This window comes from Harpia harpyja, chromosome 1 (assembly GCF_026419915.1).
Source record: "Harpia harpyja isolate bHarHar1 chromosome 1, bHarHar1 primary haplotype, whole genome shotgun sequence".
NCBI lineage: Eukaryota > Metazoa > Chordata > Aves > Accipitriformes > Accipitridae > Harpia > Harpia harpyja.
The window spans coordinates 2,203,437-2,220,884 of NC_068940.1; the positions used below are offsets into that span (position 1 = coordinate 2,203,437).

Consider the following 17,448-nt stretch of genomic DNA (forward strand, 5'->3'; position numbering starts at 1 on the left):
CCCCCCCCCCCCCCCGCTGTGTGAGGAAACGGCTCTCACGTGAGGGAGGCGGCAGCGCCCGGCTTACCCTGCCCGCTGCCCGGGGAGGAGGAGGCGCCAGCGGGTCCCGGGGCTCGTCGGCGCCATGCCGACCAGCTTCACGGTGGTACCGGTGGAAGCGCAGGGCGAGGAGCGGGAGCCGGCGGAGCGCGATGGGCAGCGGCAGGAGGAGGAGGAGGAGGGAGAGGAGGAAGACGACGAGAGGGACCGGGGCTCCGGTGAGCGCTGAGGCGGGCGGGGGGGGGGGGGGGAGAGCCGGCGCTTTGTGCGCGGAGGAGCGGGGGCCGCCGCGTGGGGCCGGCCCCCCGTGGTGGCCTGCGGGGGGGGGGCCGCCTCGCCTGTCGGCAGCGGGCGGTGCCGGGGGCTACCTGGCCAGGTGGAGCGGCGCGCCTCGGGAGAGGGCGAAAGTCCGGCGCCTGGGGTGGCCGAGAGCCGGTTTCTCTCTCGCTCCCGAAGCCGTCGCCGCCGGCCGGGAGGAGGAAGCGCTGCCGGCGGAGGCTGCGGTCGGGGGAGCGGAGCGGGGCGGGGGCGGGCGCGGCGCCGTGGGTCTGGCTGCCGCTTGTGAGGAGGAGGAGGAGGAGCGGGAGTCGCCGGTGCCGCCGGCAGCCCCGCCGGCGGGCGTGAGAGTCACGGAACCGTAGCTCGGGTTGGGAAAGCCCTTTGGGGTCACCGAGCCCGACCGTTAGGCTGGGTCTCGAAGCCGAGTCCTGCGGGAGCTCCCTAGGGAGAGCGGAGGGAGGGAAGGTCCGGGGCTGCGGACAGGAGCGGAGCCTGGCTCTCTCCGGCCGTGTGCTTGAGCCTTGGGTCGAGTGGGTGTTTGCTACCGGAGGGCGAGGTGTCGGAGCCTTGCCCCCCTGCTAGGCCTCGTCCCCGGACCACCACCCCCCCCCCACCCCCGGGGGGGGAGCAGGCTGAAGCCCGAGGTGGAGCTCGGGCAGCCGGAGTGAGGGTCTGCCTGGTCCGGGCAGCCCCCTCCGCGGCGGGGTGGGCGTTTGTGGGCACGGGGTGGCGGGGAAAGGAGCGGCTTTCTCGGTGGGACGGTGAGGCAGCGCTGGGGAAGCGGTAACTCCTTCGTAACTCCTTAGTAACTCCTTCGTAACTGCTTCTGCCTTCGGCTCAGAACCCCTCAAGGCTCCCTCTTTGCGAAGCGCGTCGCAGCGGCACGCTGCTAGCACTACCCGAGCTAGTTGGGTCTTGCACGTTGTTTTGGACGCTGTGTTACAGTCGGTACTCATTCTTAATGTTGTTTTGGGGTGGGTGGGTTTGTTTTTTTTTTTTTTAGATGTAGATGATCATAGGTGAAAAGATGGGTTTTTGTAAAAGGCAATTCCTCGTAATGGCGGCTTCTCCTTTTTGTGGTTTAGGTCACGGATAAATAAGGGTAGTGCCGTTGGATGTGAATGTAAAGAGATGACAACAGATATTTGACAAGCTTAATGTAGTTACATTAATTTCTCTTTGCATAAAGGTTCTTTAGGAAGATGATCCAGTAAAACGCCAAGCTGACAAAGCTGGGTTGTTTCCTCCCAGATCTTTCTCCCCTCAAACCCCTACCTACCCGTAAAAAATACGTACAACACATAGTTTCATTTTCTTTGGTATAGTCAAGCGATGAGCAAGTGCTCTAATAACTGCCATTTTTTTTTTTTTTCCAAACTAAATGGAATAGAAAAACCAAAATAGTGTAAGCTGTGGCAACAGTTGTTTTCCTGTACTGGGTGGATGACAGCAGCACAGCATTAATCTGTCTGGGCAGTCTTCCCTATGGTAGAAGAGCTAGTCAGAAAGGCAGGGAGTGCGGTGTTTGGTCAGATGACATCTCAAAATACTGAACATATATATACAGGCATAGTTAGACAGGAATTGTTAGACCACGCGTATATATGAAGCATCTGGAAGGCTTGGAACATTTGGAAATCTTGGGCGGGTGAGGGGAAGAGTGGAACTGGCACTCTCGTAGTGGCTTATTTCTAACCTTTAGGGTTGTGATGAAGAAAAAAAATAAATAATTCTTCACGCAATTAAGTAGAATTTGTGTGGACTAGCAGTTACATTTGCAAAATATGTTTACTGTATATCTAATGTATCTACTGTTCTGGATCTGTGCCACTTGAGTGGATGAATTTATGTATGACTTTTCCTGTAAAATAAGGAGTAGAGAGAAAAACACTAAAAAAGGAAGGCATTGACTTGTAAACAAGATATAGTTAGAGAGCTGCGATTTCATTAAGAGATTAAGCGCTATACTTGGGTACAGAGGTTTGGGAAGTGAACGACATACTTAATGTTGCCTCGGGTATTATATGTATGTTTGTGGTATGTAAAACTGTAATGCTTAAAATTAAGTTAATGCTGTGTAATCAAATAATTCTCTTTGACTCATTCTTCTGAAAACTTTAAAGAATTCTGAAATACTAGTACAGCTAAAAACTGTTCTAGATAAGCCCATCTAAAAGCCTGCTGCTCAGAGAAGCTTGCCTTTCTCCCTGCTCTAGCCTTGAGAAAAAGACTAGGGAGTAAAACATTTCCTTCCCAGCCCTCCTCCACATCATTGGGTTCCCTTCCTTTTTCCTGCGCTTGACCTTGGTGGTCATCAGAGGCTTCACTGGGCTGGTTCAACGTGCTAAACTGGCAGAAAACACAACCCCTCCAGAGGGAAAAACATGCTTCCCCTGTTTGGGAGTTGAGGTGAGTGAGTGCTGCAAAAAGTCTGAGAATGGCTAGAGTTGTGTCAAGGCAGGAGGGGGGTAAAGCTGAGGGTGGAGATAGAAGTAAAAAAAGAGGGAGAAGGGGAACTTCCCCTTTGGCTCACCCTTAGCCTATATAGCTCAGCATATAATTTTGTTCCAATTTTTAAGGAATCTAGAATTTTGTCAATTTTGATTGAATTGTCCAGCTTAAAAACCAAGTAGTTGTTCTGAAACTTCCTTGACTGCACTAGTACGTTGTTTAAAAAAAACCCCAAACAAACAACAAAACAAACCACCACACCCTAAACAAAAAAAACAACTGACAAACTGAAAGAGCACGAAGCATCCCCCACCGCCCCCCTCAAACCCACAACATTGTTTTTTGGAGGAAAGGAGACTGTATGCTGTTAAGCTATTAGATCACCAGTAAAGTAGTTCTGGTATGTTAGTAGCAAGGCACTTGTCAAAGGGCATAAATGCACAGAATAGTTGATATTATTCTCATCTGACACTCATCTATGTGATAATGGGGTAAGCTGGGTTGTTCTTACTCTATGCTCTTCACTCCTTCATAATCATCTGAAATTCTGTAGCCTTGTATTTTCTGGTGATGTGACACCCTCACACGTGTGAAGGAAGGAAAGACCTGGGTGGGTGGCTGTTTGGCTGGATTATAGCACTGGCCAAAGTAGAACTTGGGAAGAGCAGGGAGGCAGAGTGGAAATGAATGCTTGGATTGAACAATATAGTTGAGGGTTGGAGCCTGCTGACTCAAATATGCACAAAGTGGCAGAAAGCATGTGTGCCTGTGTCTTTTTTAATGTGTTTATAATACAGTACAAGGGGAGGATAGTCAGGAAATAGTAACTGGTTGCAGAAGAGAAGGAAACGGGAGTCTGTTGTAGGCAGTAATAGATGAAGTTTTATGATAAATTCTGGCTTTGATTTGTATTGGCTTTTTTGTTTTCTTCACATGTGTTAGTAGTGACTGTCTATTAGATAGACCTGTCAAAACGTTGTGAAGTTGATCAAATCTCTATTTCATTACAGCTCTCCATGTCAGGTGTTTCAAAGCATAACTAGTATTTTTAGCATCCCATAGTATTATTTACCTAGCCACAGCAGTGTCTTATTTAGAAACCAATATGAGGACTAACTCCTACAAAATCTTTTTAAATTGAAGACCCTCAAATACAAGGAATATCAATGGCAAACCTGGTCATCTACCAAGAAGTCATCACATAACTAATGAAGCACAAATACTGTGAATTTCTGTAAAATGTTAATTCCTGGAAAACCAGGAAACAGTTGAGGCAAGTATCTATATATGCAGTGGAGGGAAGACAGGCCAATCTGAGATGTCTGGTGTATTTTCAGTCAGCTTCTGCTCAAACACAGAACCAGTCTGTAGTTCAGAATTTACTGTACAGATAAATACAGTATTACATGTTCCCCTTCGTCCTATTGCAGTTTGTCCAGTTTTCTGTACCCTGACAGAATGCAAACTGCTGTCTTTGCTTTTTTTTTTTTAATCTCCACAGGTTAGTTATCCCTCTCTGCCCTATTCATGTGCTTAGCCAGTAGTGTGCACAGTGTTTCCAGTACGGGCTAAAGGCTCAGGTCTAGAGATATGCATGGGAGCATGGGTTGGTAAATACGATACTGTTTTCCACATGCTCTTCCAGGCTCCAATAACTTGTGGGTCAGAAAAAGATGAGCATTCTATGAAATTGGATTAATTTCTCATTTTTCGGTGAGTTTAGATTTTTAGATTAAGTTCTAAATTTGTTTGTATTCTAAATACACTCAGCGAATTTCTCTTCCATTATGTTTTTGGCACCTCAGAAACTGTGGCAGCAAGATCTGCTGCTCAAAGGCAAATTACCTCTTGTTTGTTTGTTTTCCGATCCAGTCATCAGATTAAAAGCATCAAATCATGCTAATACTTGTCAGGTCCCTCTCCACATTACTCAAGATTTTTATAAACCTTGTCCCATCTTAACCCCATCACCTTTTTTCCAAACTGAAAACTCTTTATTTAGTCATTCTTTACAAGGAAGCTATTTGTTACTTATTGTTCTACTTTCTTTCTCTGAACTTTTTCCACTTCTGTTCATTTTCAAATGGGGGAAGTTCTACAACTGCACATGATAATCAAGTTGTGAACAAACAGTGATTTCTGCCTTCCCCCCCACCTTGTCTAACATGGACATCTTTCCCTTTTTGTTCCTGATGTTCAGGCTGTGGTGTGAAAGGTGATTATTGAACTGGTGTTTTTATGAAACAAATCATAACCAAAGTATCTCATTCATGAGAGGTAATGATCAGTTGGAGCCCAGCTGAGGTAGGATTGTTTTCCTTCATGTATGTACATATCTACTCTTAAATTTCTACATCGAATTTTGCCTGTTGGTTTAACATTCATTTAGTCTTGGAGACCTGCAGCTCTCCACTGTTGGCCTGGGCCTTGACTGTCCTAAATAACTTGAAATAATTTCAAACTGTCCCATCTCTGGTCACTTTGTGTTTTTTATTTTTGTTGCTGTTTTTTACTACTGTGCAGAACAGCATGTGTCCCAGTAGAATTTCAGTGACCACCTCCATCTCTGAGAATAGACCGTATTTGTTTTCTATTTTCTTACTCAGTTATTTACCTATGGCTTATCTAATATCTTCTCTTTTATTCTATGGCTGCTTTATTTCCTTAAGTATGTTCAGAGGACTTCATCAGAAGTCTTTTGGAGATCTTGGCGGACTGTATGAATTAGGTTTCTGTTATCCATGTGCTTGTTGATCCTATCAAAGAACTCTTTCAGGCATGTGGGACAGAATATCCCCTTACAGAAGCCACATTTGTTTTCCTCCTCTGCCACCCCGATGTCATATTGTATAATACAACTTTCGACTGGAAAATACTATTCCTGTTGCAGATAAATGCATATCTGACATTTGATCACAGGCACGGGAGTTAGACACAGGGATTTTCTTTGCTCTGAGAGGCATTGGCTGTCCTGATGTATGTCCAGCTCTGCCAGGGTGCTCTAATTGATCCTTTCACTGTTTAATACAGCTACATGTATCATTGTGAACGTAAGTGTTTCTGTTAGCTATTGATAGCTCTAAGGGAAATGGGGGCAAATAAAGGAGGCAGAGTTAGGGATAATAAACTAAACTGTGGAGTAAGTGGTCACTTAGAATTGTTATAACTGTTTAAACATTTCTTTTAGACTGTTGCAGTTTTGACCTTTTTTGAGAAGGAGAGAACCTTCATGCTTGAAATGGGCAGAAAATTATCATTTCTACTCCATTGTGTTAATTTCATGTGAATGAAATGCTAACATTCTCTTACTGTACTTATTGCCTAAGAGCTAAATGTAAATAATACTAGTCATAAAACAACTTTAAAGTAGAATATTCCCAGAGAAACTAACATCAAATGTAGTGATATCAACCCTCATAATTTTAACTTCTCTGATCCTGTAATGAAAATACTGTTACTGAGATTTTTTTGATCTCTTATTGCTGATTTTTCTGTTGGTGATAATATTTTTGCAGCCATCAGAATATGGTGAATAAAGGTCTTCTGGTATAACTGGTTTTTACTGTTTTTCATAACAGAACTTTGCTTGTAATGTTTTGTTATCTTACAAACTTAAGATGACTGTTACTGTGTTAAAAGCTCACAGGTAAGCGTTGTAAAGACTACCTTTGGTAAGGGATATAGTTTGTTACTGCATAGCAGATCTTATTAGCTGCTGCTGGGGGAAAAAAAAGTATTTCTATTCTCTCCAGTGCTACCGCTTGTGAATTGTTTTAGGGAGCCAAATCGGCAGGAAACTAGCTATGGCAGAAAAACAGTTGTTTTTAAAAAGTTGTTTTAAGAGGCTTTATTTCCTTGAATCAGCTCATTGCAGAACAACGGTGGTGTTCCACCCCCACCCCAACACGGAAAACCACCCCTTTTGGCAGCACTGACCTGATTAATTTTTCCTGCATCTTTGAACTATGTTGTTGCTTTACATAAAAATAGATACTAAAGCATGGGGAATGAAACAATTGGCACTTTAGATTGCTCTTTAGATTAATGAACTATAAAATGTTATCACAGGGAACTTATTTTCTGAATCTGAGTAGAAATATTGAGGGTTCCCCCCTTAACAAAATGTGTTGCTTGGTTTAAATGAGTTCTCCTACCAATTTTATTTTTTTTCTACACAACCCTTTTGTGGCTTATGTGGTGGTTTTTGCATAATCAGATAGTATTTCTTTTCCTACTTGATTCAGTATACCAGTTGAACAAGGAGCATTTCTGGTACACACTATAATTTGTATAACCGCAATTATTTGTATGCCCTCGCTTCGTAAAATGTCCAGACAGTAGCTAGCAGAATTTTAATTCTGCTAATAGCGTAGCTTTTCCTGTCAGGTTTCTATTTACCTTCCCCTACCCCAAGGTAATAAGAGTACTTCAGGTTTGGAGTATGTTTTCCTTGGCTCTTTGCACCTTTGATGCAGTGGTGACAGTGTCATGATTTAACCCCAGCCGGCAGCTCAGCCCCACGCAGCCGCTCACTCACTCCCCCCACAGTGGGATGGGGGAAAGAATCAGAAGGACAGCAGCGAGAAAACTCGTGGGATGAGATAAAGACAGTTTAATAGGGAAAACAAAAGCTGTGTGTGCAAGCAAAGCAAAGCAAGGAATTCATTCCCCACTTCCCATGGGCAGGCAGGTGTTCAGCCATCTCCAGGACAGCAGGGCTCCATCACGCCTAACGGGGACTTGGGAAGACAAATGCCATCGCACCAAACATCCCCCCTTTCCTTCTTTCCCCGTGTTTAAATGCTGAGCATGATGTCCTATGGTCTGGAACATCCCTTGGGTCAGTCAGGGTCAGCTGTCCCGGCTGTGTCCCCTCCCAACTCCTTGTGCCCCCCCAGCCTCCTCGCTGGTGGGGTGGGGTGACGAGCAGAAAAGCCCTTGGCTCTGGGTAAGCACTGCTCAGCAGTAACCAAAACATCCCTGTGTTATCAACACTGTTTTCAGCACAAATCCAAAACATAGCCCCATACCAGCTACTGTGAAGAAAATTAACTCTATCCCAGCCAAACCCAGCACAGACAGCAAAGACAAATTCAGTGGCAAAGGTGTCATCACTCTCAGCAGTGGTTGTGAACGTTTTTTCCTTCCCTGCTGAAAGAAAAATACATGAAGTGCATTGGGTGTATGTGGCAAGGTTTTGGTAGCGATGGGGCTGCAGGGGTGGCTTCTGTGAGAAGATGCCAGAAGATGCCTCCATGGCAGAGCCAGTTCTAGCCAGCTCCAAGACAGACCTGCTACTGGACAAAGCTGAGCCCATTGGTGATGTTGGTAAGAAGGGGTAAAAAAAAAAAAAAAAAGGCTGTGCAGCAGCAGCTAAGAGAGAGGAGTGAGAATATGTGAGAGAGACAACCCTGCAGACCCCCAGGTCAGTGAAGGAGGAGGGAGAGGAGGTGCTCCAGGTGCTGGAGCAGAGATTCCCCTGCAGCCCATGGGGAAGACCATGGGGTGCAAGTTGTCCTCCCGCAGCCCATGGAGCAGATATCCACCCTGCAGCTCATGAAGGACCCCATGCCAAAGGAGGTGGACGTGCCCTGAAGGAGGCTGTGACCTGTGCAGAGCCCACACTGGAGCAGGCTCCTGGCAGGACCTGTTGCCTGTGGAGAGGAGTTGATGCCGGAGCTGGTTTTCTGGCAGGACCTGTGACCCCATGAGGAGATCTGTGCTGGAGCAGTCCGTTCCTAAAGGACTGCACCCCACGGAGAGGACCCGTGCTGCAGCAATACTTGGAAGAACTGCAGCCCATAGGAAGGACCCTATATTGGAGAAGGTCACGAAGGACTATCTCCCGTGGGAAGGACCCCACGCTGGAGCAGGGGAAGAGTGAGGAGTCCTCCTCCCCCTGAGGAGGAAGGAGTGGCAGAGACAAGGTGTGAGGAACTGATGGTAACCCCCATTCCCTGTTCCCCTGCGCTGCTGGGGGGAGGAGGGAGAGAAAACTGGGAGTGGAGTTGAACCTGGGAAGAAGGGAGGGGTGGGGGGAAGGTGTTTCTAGATTTGTTCTTATTTCTCATTATCCTACTCTTTTATTAATTGGCAATAAATTAAATTAATTTCCCCAAGCTGAGTCTGTTTTGCCTATGATGGTAATTGCCGAGTGATCTTCCTGTCCTTTTCTTGACCCGCAAGCTTTTTAATCTTATTTTCTCCCCCTGTCCTGTTGAGGAGGGGGAGTGATAGAGCGGCTTGGTGGACACCTGGTGGCTAGCCAAGGTCAACCCACCATATGAAGTCTATGAAAACCACAGTCTCTGATTTCATATGCAAATTTTCAAGTAGTTGCAAAATTGGACAAAGTTTTGATGCACTAGGTTGTGCAACACTACGTTCTTGCTATGCTGCCCTGACCCTGCTTTACAAGAGGTATAACTGTTTCTTTGGCAGCTTTTCAACCCTCAAAATTGCAGTCCTTGAGTTTTAGGGTGTCAAAAGTGTTACCTACTTATTTTTAAAGGTCTGACAGTAATCTTCAGAAATGGATCCGTGAGCAGTTAGTAGTATACAAACTTAAAAGATGGTCCCTGAATAACTTTGCTCTTGAATCACAGCTATAGGAAAGCATGGCTTAATAATGTCTGTGTTAATTGGACCGTATTTAGTATTTGCTTCTTGACTTCAATGGCTAGCATTCTTAATTAGGCACCTTAATTAGCTGTATCCTTTAGCTAACTCATAGCAACCAAAGATAAGCAGCATTCAACCTGTTTAGGAAATCATTCTGGGAGCCTTTGGGAGGCGAGATGTTGGCTGGTAACTGGTTTGCAAAAATGAATTTTTTCTTTTTTTTTAAACTCGTGTATCTTCTGGAAAAAAAAATCCTCTCTCTTTTTGGAAGAAGAAATGAAAAAGTTGTTCTATTTGTTGCCTTCTGACAAGGGGCACACAAGTTTGAAACTCTTTTTAAAATTAAAAGCATCTTCCTACAAGTTTACTTTTTGAAGAGGATAGAACCTTTTAGCAGATTAATTCCAGTCTTGAAGAATGGGAAGCTTGTGTATTTTTCATCTAGCTTCAGAAAGGAAAGTTTAGAACATCCTTGAAAATATGTTGGAACTTCACTTTGTTACCTGTAGAACTGTCCTGATAGAAAATTAGCAGGGCATAAACAACCTAATAGCTTGCTGCCATTGATTAGTGACCAGTCCTATCTCTATCCCTCTACTGGCCTTTCTTGCTTTGTGGAATATCTGCTGAAGACTTGCACGAGCAGCTTTATTTTGCTAGTAAGGAACAAGAAGCAGTACCTGGAAAAAAAAAAAAAAAGAAAATGGGGAGGTACAGGAGGCAGGGGTTTTGCAGCATCAGTGGGTTAAAGCAGCTCTTTTGGGCTCTGATAAGCACCAGAGCTGGTTCTAGGAAGGAGGAACTTTGGGAAATGGGCTTGGAAGGAGCCTTCAATCCTTTCAGCCTTTCCACAGTTGACCATGCTTGTGGCATAGGTAGGTGTTAGGATCACAGAGAAAAGTAGATTTTGGATGCGATTCAAAGATTTGACGACAGGAACTAGTCTGTTCTAAGCAGTAACATCAATTTAATAGAATTGAAACAGTTTGTATGAAGTTGTTTAAGGCTGGTATAGAATGTGTGAAATAGATTAATGCATAAACTAGAAGACAGTCATGTATCTAATTTGAAAGAGAAGTAAAAAATTATGCAGCCAGTCTTAAAGAAGACCCCTTTATAATTTCAAAATACTTCTTTTTAAAAAGAGTGCTTGCAAAGTTACTAGAATTATGTTTTAAGGTGTTTTTTATCAGTTACATCTTAAGTACAATTAATGCAAGCTTTTTCTACATAAAAATCAATGTTTAGCAACTATACTTATGGTTAACTTGCTTAAGATCTGCTAATGCGTACTTGATGCATAAAATTGGCTTTTTTAGCAGTAGATAGATCTTTGGAATAGGTTAATACTACCTGTTGCTAATGTGTACTGATCTGCTTAGTGGGAGTATTTTAAAGTGAATTTATTTGATGGAAAGAAAACTTTAAATGTATTTATTATTAGGCCAAGACCTGGGATGTTTTAGTGACTTGACCCTGCCCACTTCACTAAGCATGGTGTTTATTGCTGACGGAAATCCTTCGGCTTAATTCTCTTTAGAGAGTTCTGTGACTGTCATGTAGTTTGGCTGTGTCATGTGCATGCTTCACACTGCATGAAGCCTTAATGACTTGTTTCAGGATTAATCCAATAGTAGTAAGAAACAGGATTTGAGGTCTTACACAAAGCTGAGAGGAAGCAACTGTCAGTTTCCTGTTTCAATTCGTGATACGTGAAGAATCAGCAGAGGGGAATGACTTGATTTTTTTTCTTAATCATGAGTGAACAAGACTATGAAGAAAGTGGGCCAAATCCAAGTGAGTCTCTTCAAAAGACAATACCATTGTTCTAATGACTTTTTTATTGGAATAGCAGGTTCTGTACTTCCAGCTATATTATAAAGAGCTTTTGCAGTGTGTTTTCATTAGAAGTAGACTGTGCTTGATTATAATAGTAGCCTAAGTAAGGGAAAACTAAAATTTAGTGATGTTGATAACGTGAGTGATGGATGTAGTACTAGAGTTCTCCATTATGTAAAGGGGTTTACAAGGAGCTTAAGTACACCTCGTTCTGCTTTTCAAGATAACTTACTTAAATTGTGCTAGTCATTGATAAAAATAATGCAAGAAATTTGTGATGTAGTACATATATTTAGACATTTCTTTACCAAAAAGACCAATAACCTGCAACTTTGAAGTAGATTGCACTGAATTCTTAAACCAATCTGATGCAAAAATTCAGAGGCAAGATGCGTTCAAGCAAGGTTATTGATGCCTTTTCATAATTTGAATTAAAGCAAGGTAGTGTCTTTTGAAAACTTGAGTTTATGTTAGAATTTTAAAGAATACTTCTGTATATTTTTGGGTTAGGAGTGGTAAGAAACTAAATTTTTAAGATTGGGTTCTCTTTAGTTGCCTGTCAATCAAGAATTTGGACATACAGGAAGTGAATATGCACGATAGAGAAGATAGAATTACAGTTTTTGCCACAGGCAACTTTCTAGGATGTGAAACTTGCATACGTCAGTCTTAGTGACTTCTAAACTTTATGTATTTTTACCTTAAAAAGTTTATTTACATTAACAGTAAATGCTTGTTTACCCTTGGGCAAACAGGATCTTATCTTCATATTCTCAGTTTGTAATGGTTTGTTCTTAATGTGACTGAATAATAACTTAATGAAAATGTTACCATAGTTTTTTATTAAAAACTGTTATTTTTCACCTGTATCTGGCTAACTGGAACCTACTTCAAGGTACATGGGCTGTGATTAAGAGTTGCCCTTTGGAAACTAGGAAAGGTTAGAACTTTTCTGTGAAGTATTGTTCTTCAACTGCATTTTGCTTTAGACAGCAGCATATAAAGTTAGAAATTTCTAGTGGGAAGCAAAACTTTCTAGTTTTACACATGTACTTGTTTAGAGAACAGCTATACCTTATCATAGCCAAGCTATCTTATTTGAGGCCATGTGGTTCAAAAGTTTTAGATCATTCTTACATCTTTGAATACCACTTGTATTCTTTTGCCATATATTTTGCCATTTATTTTTCAGATAGATGTTAAACTCTTACAGCATGACAGGAGACATAGATGCTTGCTTTTTTGGACAGAATGTGTTTGATCAGAAAAGCAAATAGGAACATTTCTTGAATGTGAACAATATTGACAGACGTAGTATAGGACAGCAAGGAAGCAGTGAATCTGGAGAGGATTTAGGGGTCAGACTGGAATAGAATAGCATGAGCTTGGTTTAACGCTGTGGTAAAGAGGGCTAGCCTGATCCTTGGAGTACAGAGGTGATGATTATACTTCTGTAAATAGCATGCTTGAGACTGGTGTTAGAAGGCTGTATTTGATTTTTAAAGTTTGAAAAAAATTTTTTTGCATAACTTAAACTGGAGAGAATGTTGCCACAAAAATTATTAACGTTAGGAAAATGTTTTATGAACTTAACTGTTTCAGTTTTTCAAAAGGAAGCTTGAGGCGATTTGATAAGTATAGTTACCTTCAGAGATAGAAAATACTAAGTGGAAGTGGTTAAATTTGGAAGGTGTACTAGGATGCTATAGCTAGAAGTTTGAAAAGAGCCAAATTTAAATAGGAATAAGGAACAATTTGAGATTTTTATAGTAATTAAAAAACCTTTAATCTTCATAAAGATAAATTGATAGGCTTTTTACTTATTTCCATTCAAAAAACATCAAGAGATACACTGGTCAAATTTCAGTATGCATTTTCAAAGTCATAGAGCCTAATGCAGAAATGAAATTCTGCAGCCAGTGGAAAGACAGGAAATCAGATTAGATGGTCTAATATTTTTGTCCTTAATCTCTTGAACAGGCATCCTAGTGCAAATTTAGGATCACTTAAATGATCATTTCCTTCTGCTCCAAGCCCTGCTCTGCCACTTTCCCAAAGACAAGACACCTTAACACATTTTTTTCATACTCTGCCTCATTTGATTTGGGGTGGCGGGGCAGGAAAGGGCAAAACCCAACCACTATAGTTCTATGTTGTAGTAATGTTGGCATCAGTGCTATGGAAGTGGCGTTGCTTATGCTGATTGCTCATTCCTACACCGATGGCGTCTCTAGTGACAGCACAAGCATTTGTGTAGTGAACACACAAACTCATCTGGATTAAAGGTAGCAGGAAGAATAAAACCAAAAGCAAAACAGCCCCCTCCCAACTCGGCATTAAGTGCACACCACTGTTGCATTTATAATAGTTCTGTTTGTGTGAGGAACAGTGTGATGATACAGACACACAAATGGGTGAGTAGTTAAGTGTGAGAGGGGAATGAGAGGGCCACCTCTTTGGTGGCAAAGGTGGCCTCTGCCTGTTTAAGCTATACTGTTGAGTTCTGTCTTGGTGTAAAATGGACCAATCTGGATCAGCTTAGAAATTTTTAACTGGTAACATACCTTAAAGTATTATACCTGTCAGAGTTTGTGAGGACCACTGCTCTGAAACTTCTGAGGAATATGAATTTGAACAAAGTGCTGTCTTTTGCCTCTATGACCAACACTTTGAATTGTGATATGCAGACATATTTCTGATGTAAGTTTTGTTTGGTGTGTGGAAATGTTAATGAGAAATCATCAGATGACATTGGCGGCTCTAAACTCGAGGCTAGCACAACTCTGGGATGGTTTGTGATAACTTGCGTGGGTTACACTGCATTGGCAGGTGCAGGGCTAGGGCGTGTGGGAGAGCACATTGTGATCATCTGCGTGAACGCTCTGAATATTGCCTCCCAAACTTGAGACATGTCTCCTACCTTCTCTGCTTGCAGCTGTAGATCTCATGTAGAAAAGATGATGTAATTTGTTGCAGCTAATTTCTGTGTAAATATAGCTACACCCATCGCGGTGCTTGAGTATCTGTAGGAATTGTTGCATGACCTGTCAACACAGAAAATACCAGACACGCTTCTAGGAAAGGTACATTAGTGATGGCTTTAGTTTGTCCACTGGTCCATCAGTAAGCACAAAGTTGTGCTATGGTATGTGAACATTCCATAGCAGATTAAAATAGTAATAATAATAATTTTAAAAGTATATATTTGAGGGGGGAAAACGGATTTATTTCTAGAGCTTAGGCTTTGATCACCTTATGTTGGCTGGAATGGAGTGTCACATCAACAGGTGGGGTTTTTTTGTGTGTGTTGCAAGACAGAGGAAACATTAGACCATAATCAAGCCCACAAAAGACTTTTTTGTTATTGTTTTATTTTGCCTTTCTTATGGATCTTTTAATACCAGTGGTAGTCCAAGATGAAATACTGGCTCAGATGGACTACTAATCTAGTCCAGATTTAAGATTTTTGCCTGTAAACGCTCATAACTTGAATTACTTTTAGAAATCAAGCAACAGGAAGCATAGATTTTCAGAGTGCTTTAGTTGAGGAGTTTTAATTGGATTCCAGAAGACATGTGCAGCTTAGAGGAATGTCAAGAACTACATTGGAAGTTATAATTTTTATTGTATGTTTAACTCGCCTCCACAACTGAGAAGAGTTTGAATTGTTGCAATTTCAAAGAAGCCTGAGGGAAAGGTGATTTGCTTGTCAAGCACTGGAACAGGCTGCCCAGGGAAGTGGTTGAGTCATCGTCCCTGGAGGTATTTAAAAGACTTGTAGGTGTGGTGCTTAGGGACATAGTTTAGTGATAGACTTGGTAGTGTTAAGTTTATGGTTGGATTCTGATCTTAAGGATCTTTTTCAGCCTAAAGGATTCTATGATTTGATTATCTTTAAGCTTTCTCACAGAATTCAGGAGAATAGGGTTAAAACACAAAGCTGTAAATGACTTGAGACTTACTAGTGGAACAAAGTACCTATTTCTATATTCCATGTTACCTCAGTGGAAGCAACTGAAATATTTTTTTTCTATTTGCACCGGAGGTGATATTTACAGCATTTGTGAAAGGTGTAAATCCTGTCTTTTCTTAGTTCTGGTTTTCCAGTGAATCCCTTCTTTCCAAGAAGGGATGAGCTAAGGATTGGGATAGTAGCTTATTTCATTAACCTCACCATAGTTGTTGGCTGTGTGTTGAGGTCCTAAAACTAGTTCTTTCTACTGGAAATGGTGTAATACATATCAAATTGAGTTACATGTTTGTGAGGCTCACAGTATTTCTAAGCATATTAAATAAGCATACTCCCAAAGGTGTTGTTTTTTAATTTACAGTCAATATGATTTTGTTGACAGCAATGCTGAAAACTCAAAGGAGCTTGTTCAAAGGTGTTCATAATTGTGGGATTAGTCAACAAACTGCAGATGAGAGAGTACTTGTCAGTACATTTTTGTGGTCACTTTTTCAGCATTGATCCTCTTTCAAATAGAGCTAAAATAGATAATGTTGATCATGTCAAATACTATAAAAAAAGCTGTACCAAACATTCACAAAATGAGACAACTGTATTAAAAAAACAGGAGACTTCTGTAGAGTCTGGTAGTGACAGGCTGTTTTGAAGACTAGCATTAGAAAGCTTTAAAATAGGTACATTATTTGTTGGAAACACTGAAAAGGGATTTGAAGAACAGGAAACCGAAGCTCTATGTTTTTTCCATTTGAAGTCTGTTAGGTGCATTTGACAAGACTTGTTTGTTACCGATATTGTGCTCTGAGCTTTTTCCTATTGGAGCAAAGCCAAATAACTTTGTTCAGAAATACAAGCATATAAAGGAAGACTTTATTATTCTCCTACTACAATTTAAAATACTCGAGGTAGAGTGCTGAGGTGCTGATTTTTACCTCCAGAACTGGTAAGACAAAACTATATTCTTTAACCTCAGAATTGTGAATACTGATTCACATTATTTGTTTGGTTACCCTTTTGATGTTTTGATTAGTCTACTGGTACGCACTGAAGCAGTAACACCAGTGATATTACACACTGTATGAATGCAAAACAATACTTGAAATTCCCCAGCTCACTTTTTGAAGAGTAATCCTTTCTGAAGGGATTTGAAGTACCCTGAAGAGAATACTAACATTTAGCTAATAAGTACAGCTACCAGCTGACAATAGGTGAGAAAGTCAATAGAAGTGTGGTCTTAGCAAGGCAAATATCAAGCAACCTTAGTTGTATTTTAACTTGGGAATGTGCCTTTTAATGAACTTTGTAATGAGCTTTGTAAAAAACTTTAGCAAAAATAACATGGTCATTTCAAGGAATGGAGCTAAAAGAAAAACAGTGTTCCAAAAATCTTGGGAAGAAAGTGCAATGTCTTAACTAAGAAGTTCTAGTGCTTGTACACTTTAGCAAGATGATGAGAGGAATCAGCATGTATTTGCTTGGGGACAGAGATGCTTTTTGTTGTCTGTGGAAAAGCTAACTGAACCTTTCTCTAAGTACGATGGAGCCAATTGAAGGATAAATGGCAATTTCTCAGACAATCTTGTGCCAAACCAGCATGTTCCATGCACTGTGAAACATCTCAGGGTGCTGGTCCACGAGGGAGATTCTTTTGTGTTCACAGTGCTCTTTCTGCTGGCCTTGCGTTTGTTGTTGGAGGAGGGGAACCTAGCCAGGCTGTAGGACTTGGAGCAGTGGGGGAACAATTATAAACTGTAGAGAAACAGAAGGATGAAAGCTGGAGGATATGGATAGAAGGAGATACATTGGATAAGAATAGTAGTTGTGGATGAATTCATTAACAGTTCTTCTCTGGATCATGCAATTAGTTCTAGACCCCTAATGGACAATAGCTATCTTTTGAGTCTCTTACGGTAGTATGTGGCTTCTGTGTCATGATACCAGTAAGTATAGTGATACTATGGAAAGTCTATTGGACAAGGGAGCTATGGAGAGCGGTAGGAAATCTGTCAGGGATGTAGTCACTCATCTGCTTGAGGGACTGAGATCTATTTCTGTCTTTATTACAACCAAGATAATACTTTGTGCTGAGACTGGTGTCCGTGTTTGCAAGAGCTTTGTTCTGGGACTTCATATGGGGAGAAGTGTCCTGGAGGGGGCAGAGTAGAGGACACAGGGAAAAGACTACAACTTGTTTTCCAGCTGTTCCATAATTCTGTAGTGAAGAGGCTGTGTAGGTGCTATTGCCCTAACTT

The 17,448-nt window shown here is 41.8% G+C and overlaps 1 protein-coding gene across 5 annotated transcripts in view; it reads left to right on the top strand.

The window, feature by feature from the left end:
- Nucleotides 1-95: 95 nt before the first annotated feature.
- The window catches only part of SLC12A7 (solute carrier family 12 member 7), a 69,719-nt gene continuing 52,366 nt past the window's right edge, over nt 96-17,448 (top strand). For 4 of the 5 annotated variants that reach the window (XM_052796611.1, XM_052796698.1, XM_052796869.1 and 1 more), the window contains exon 1: nt 96-257. In XM_052796611.1, coding sequence (XP_052652571.1) covers nt 125-257 — 133 coding nt within the window. In that variant the 5' untranslated portion in view covers nt 96-124. Of the gene's footprint in view, nt 258-10,972; nt 11,188-17,448 lie in introns of those variants that run through there. The other variant, XM_052796784.1, reaches the window with a different exon arrangement.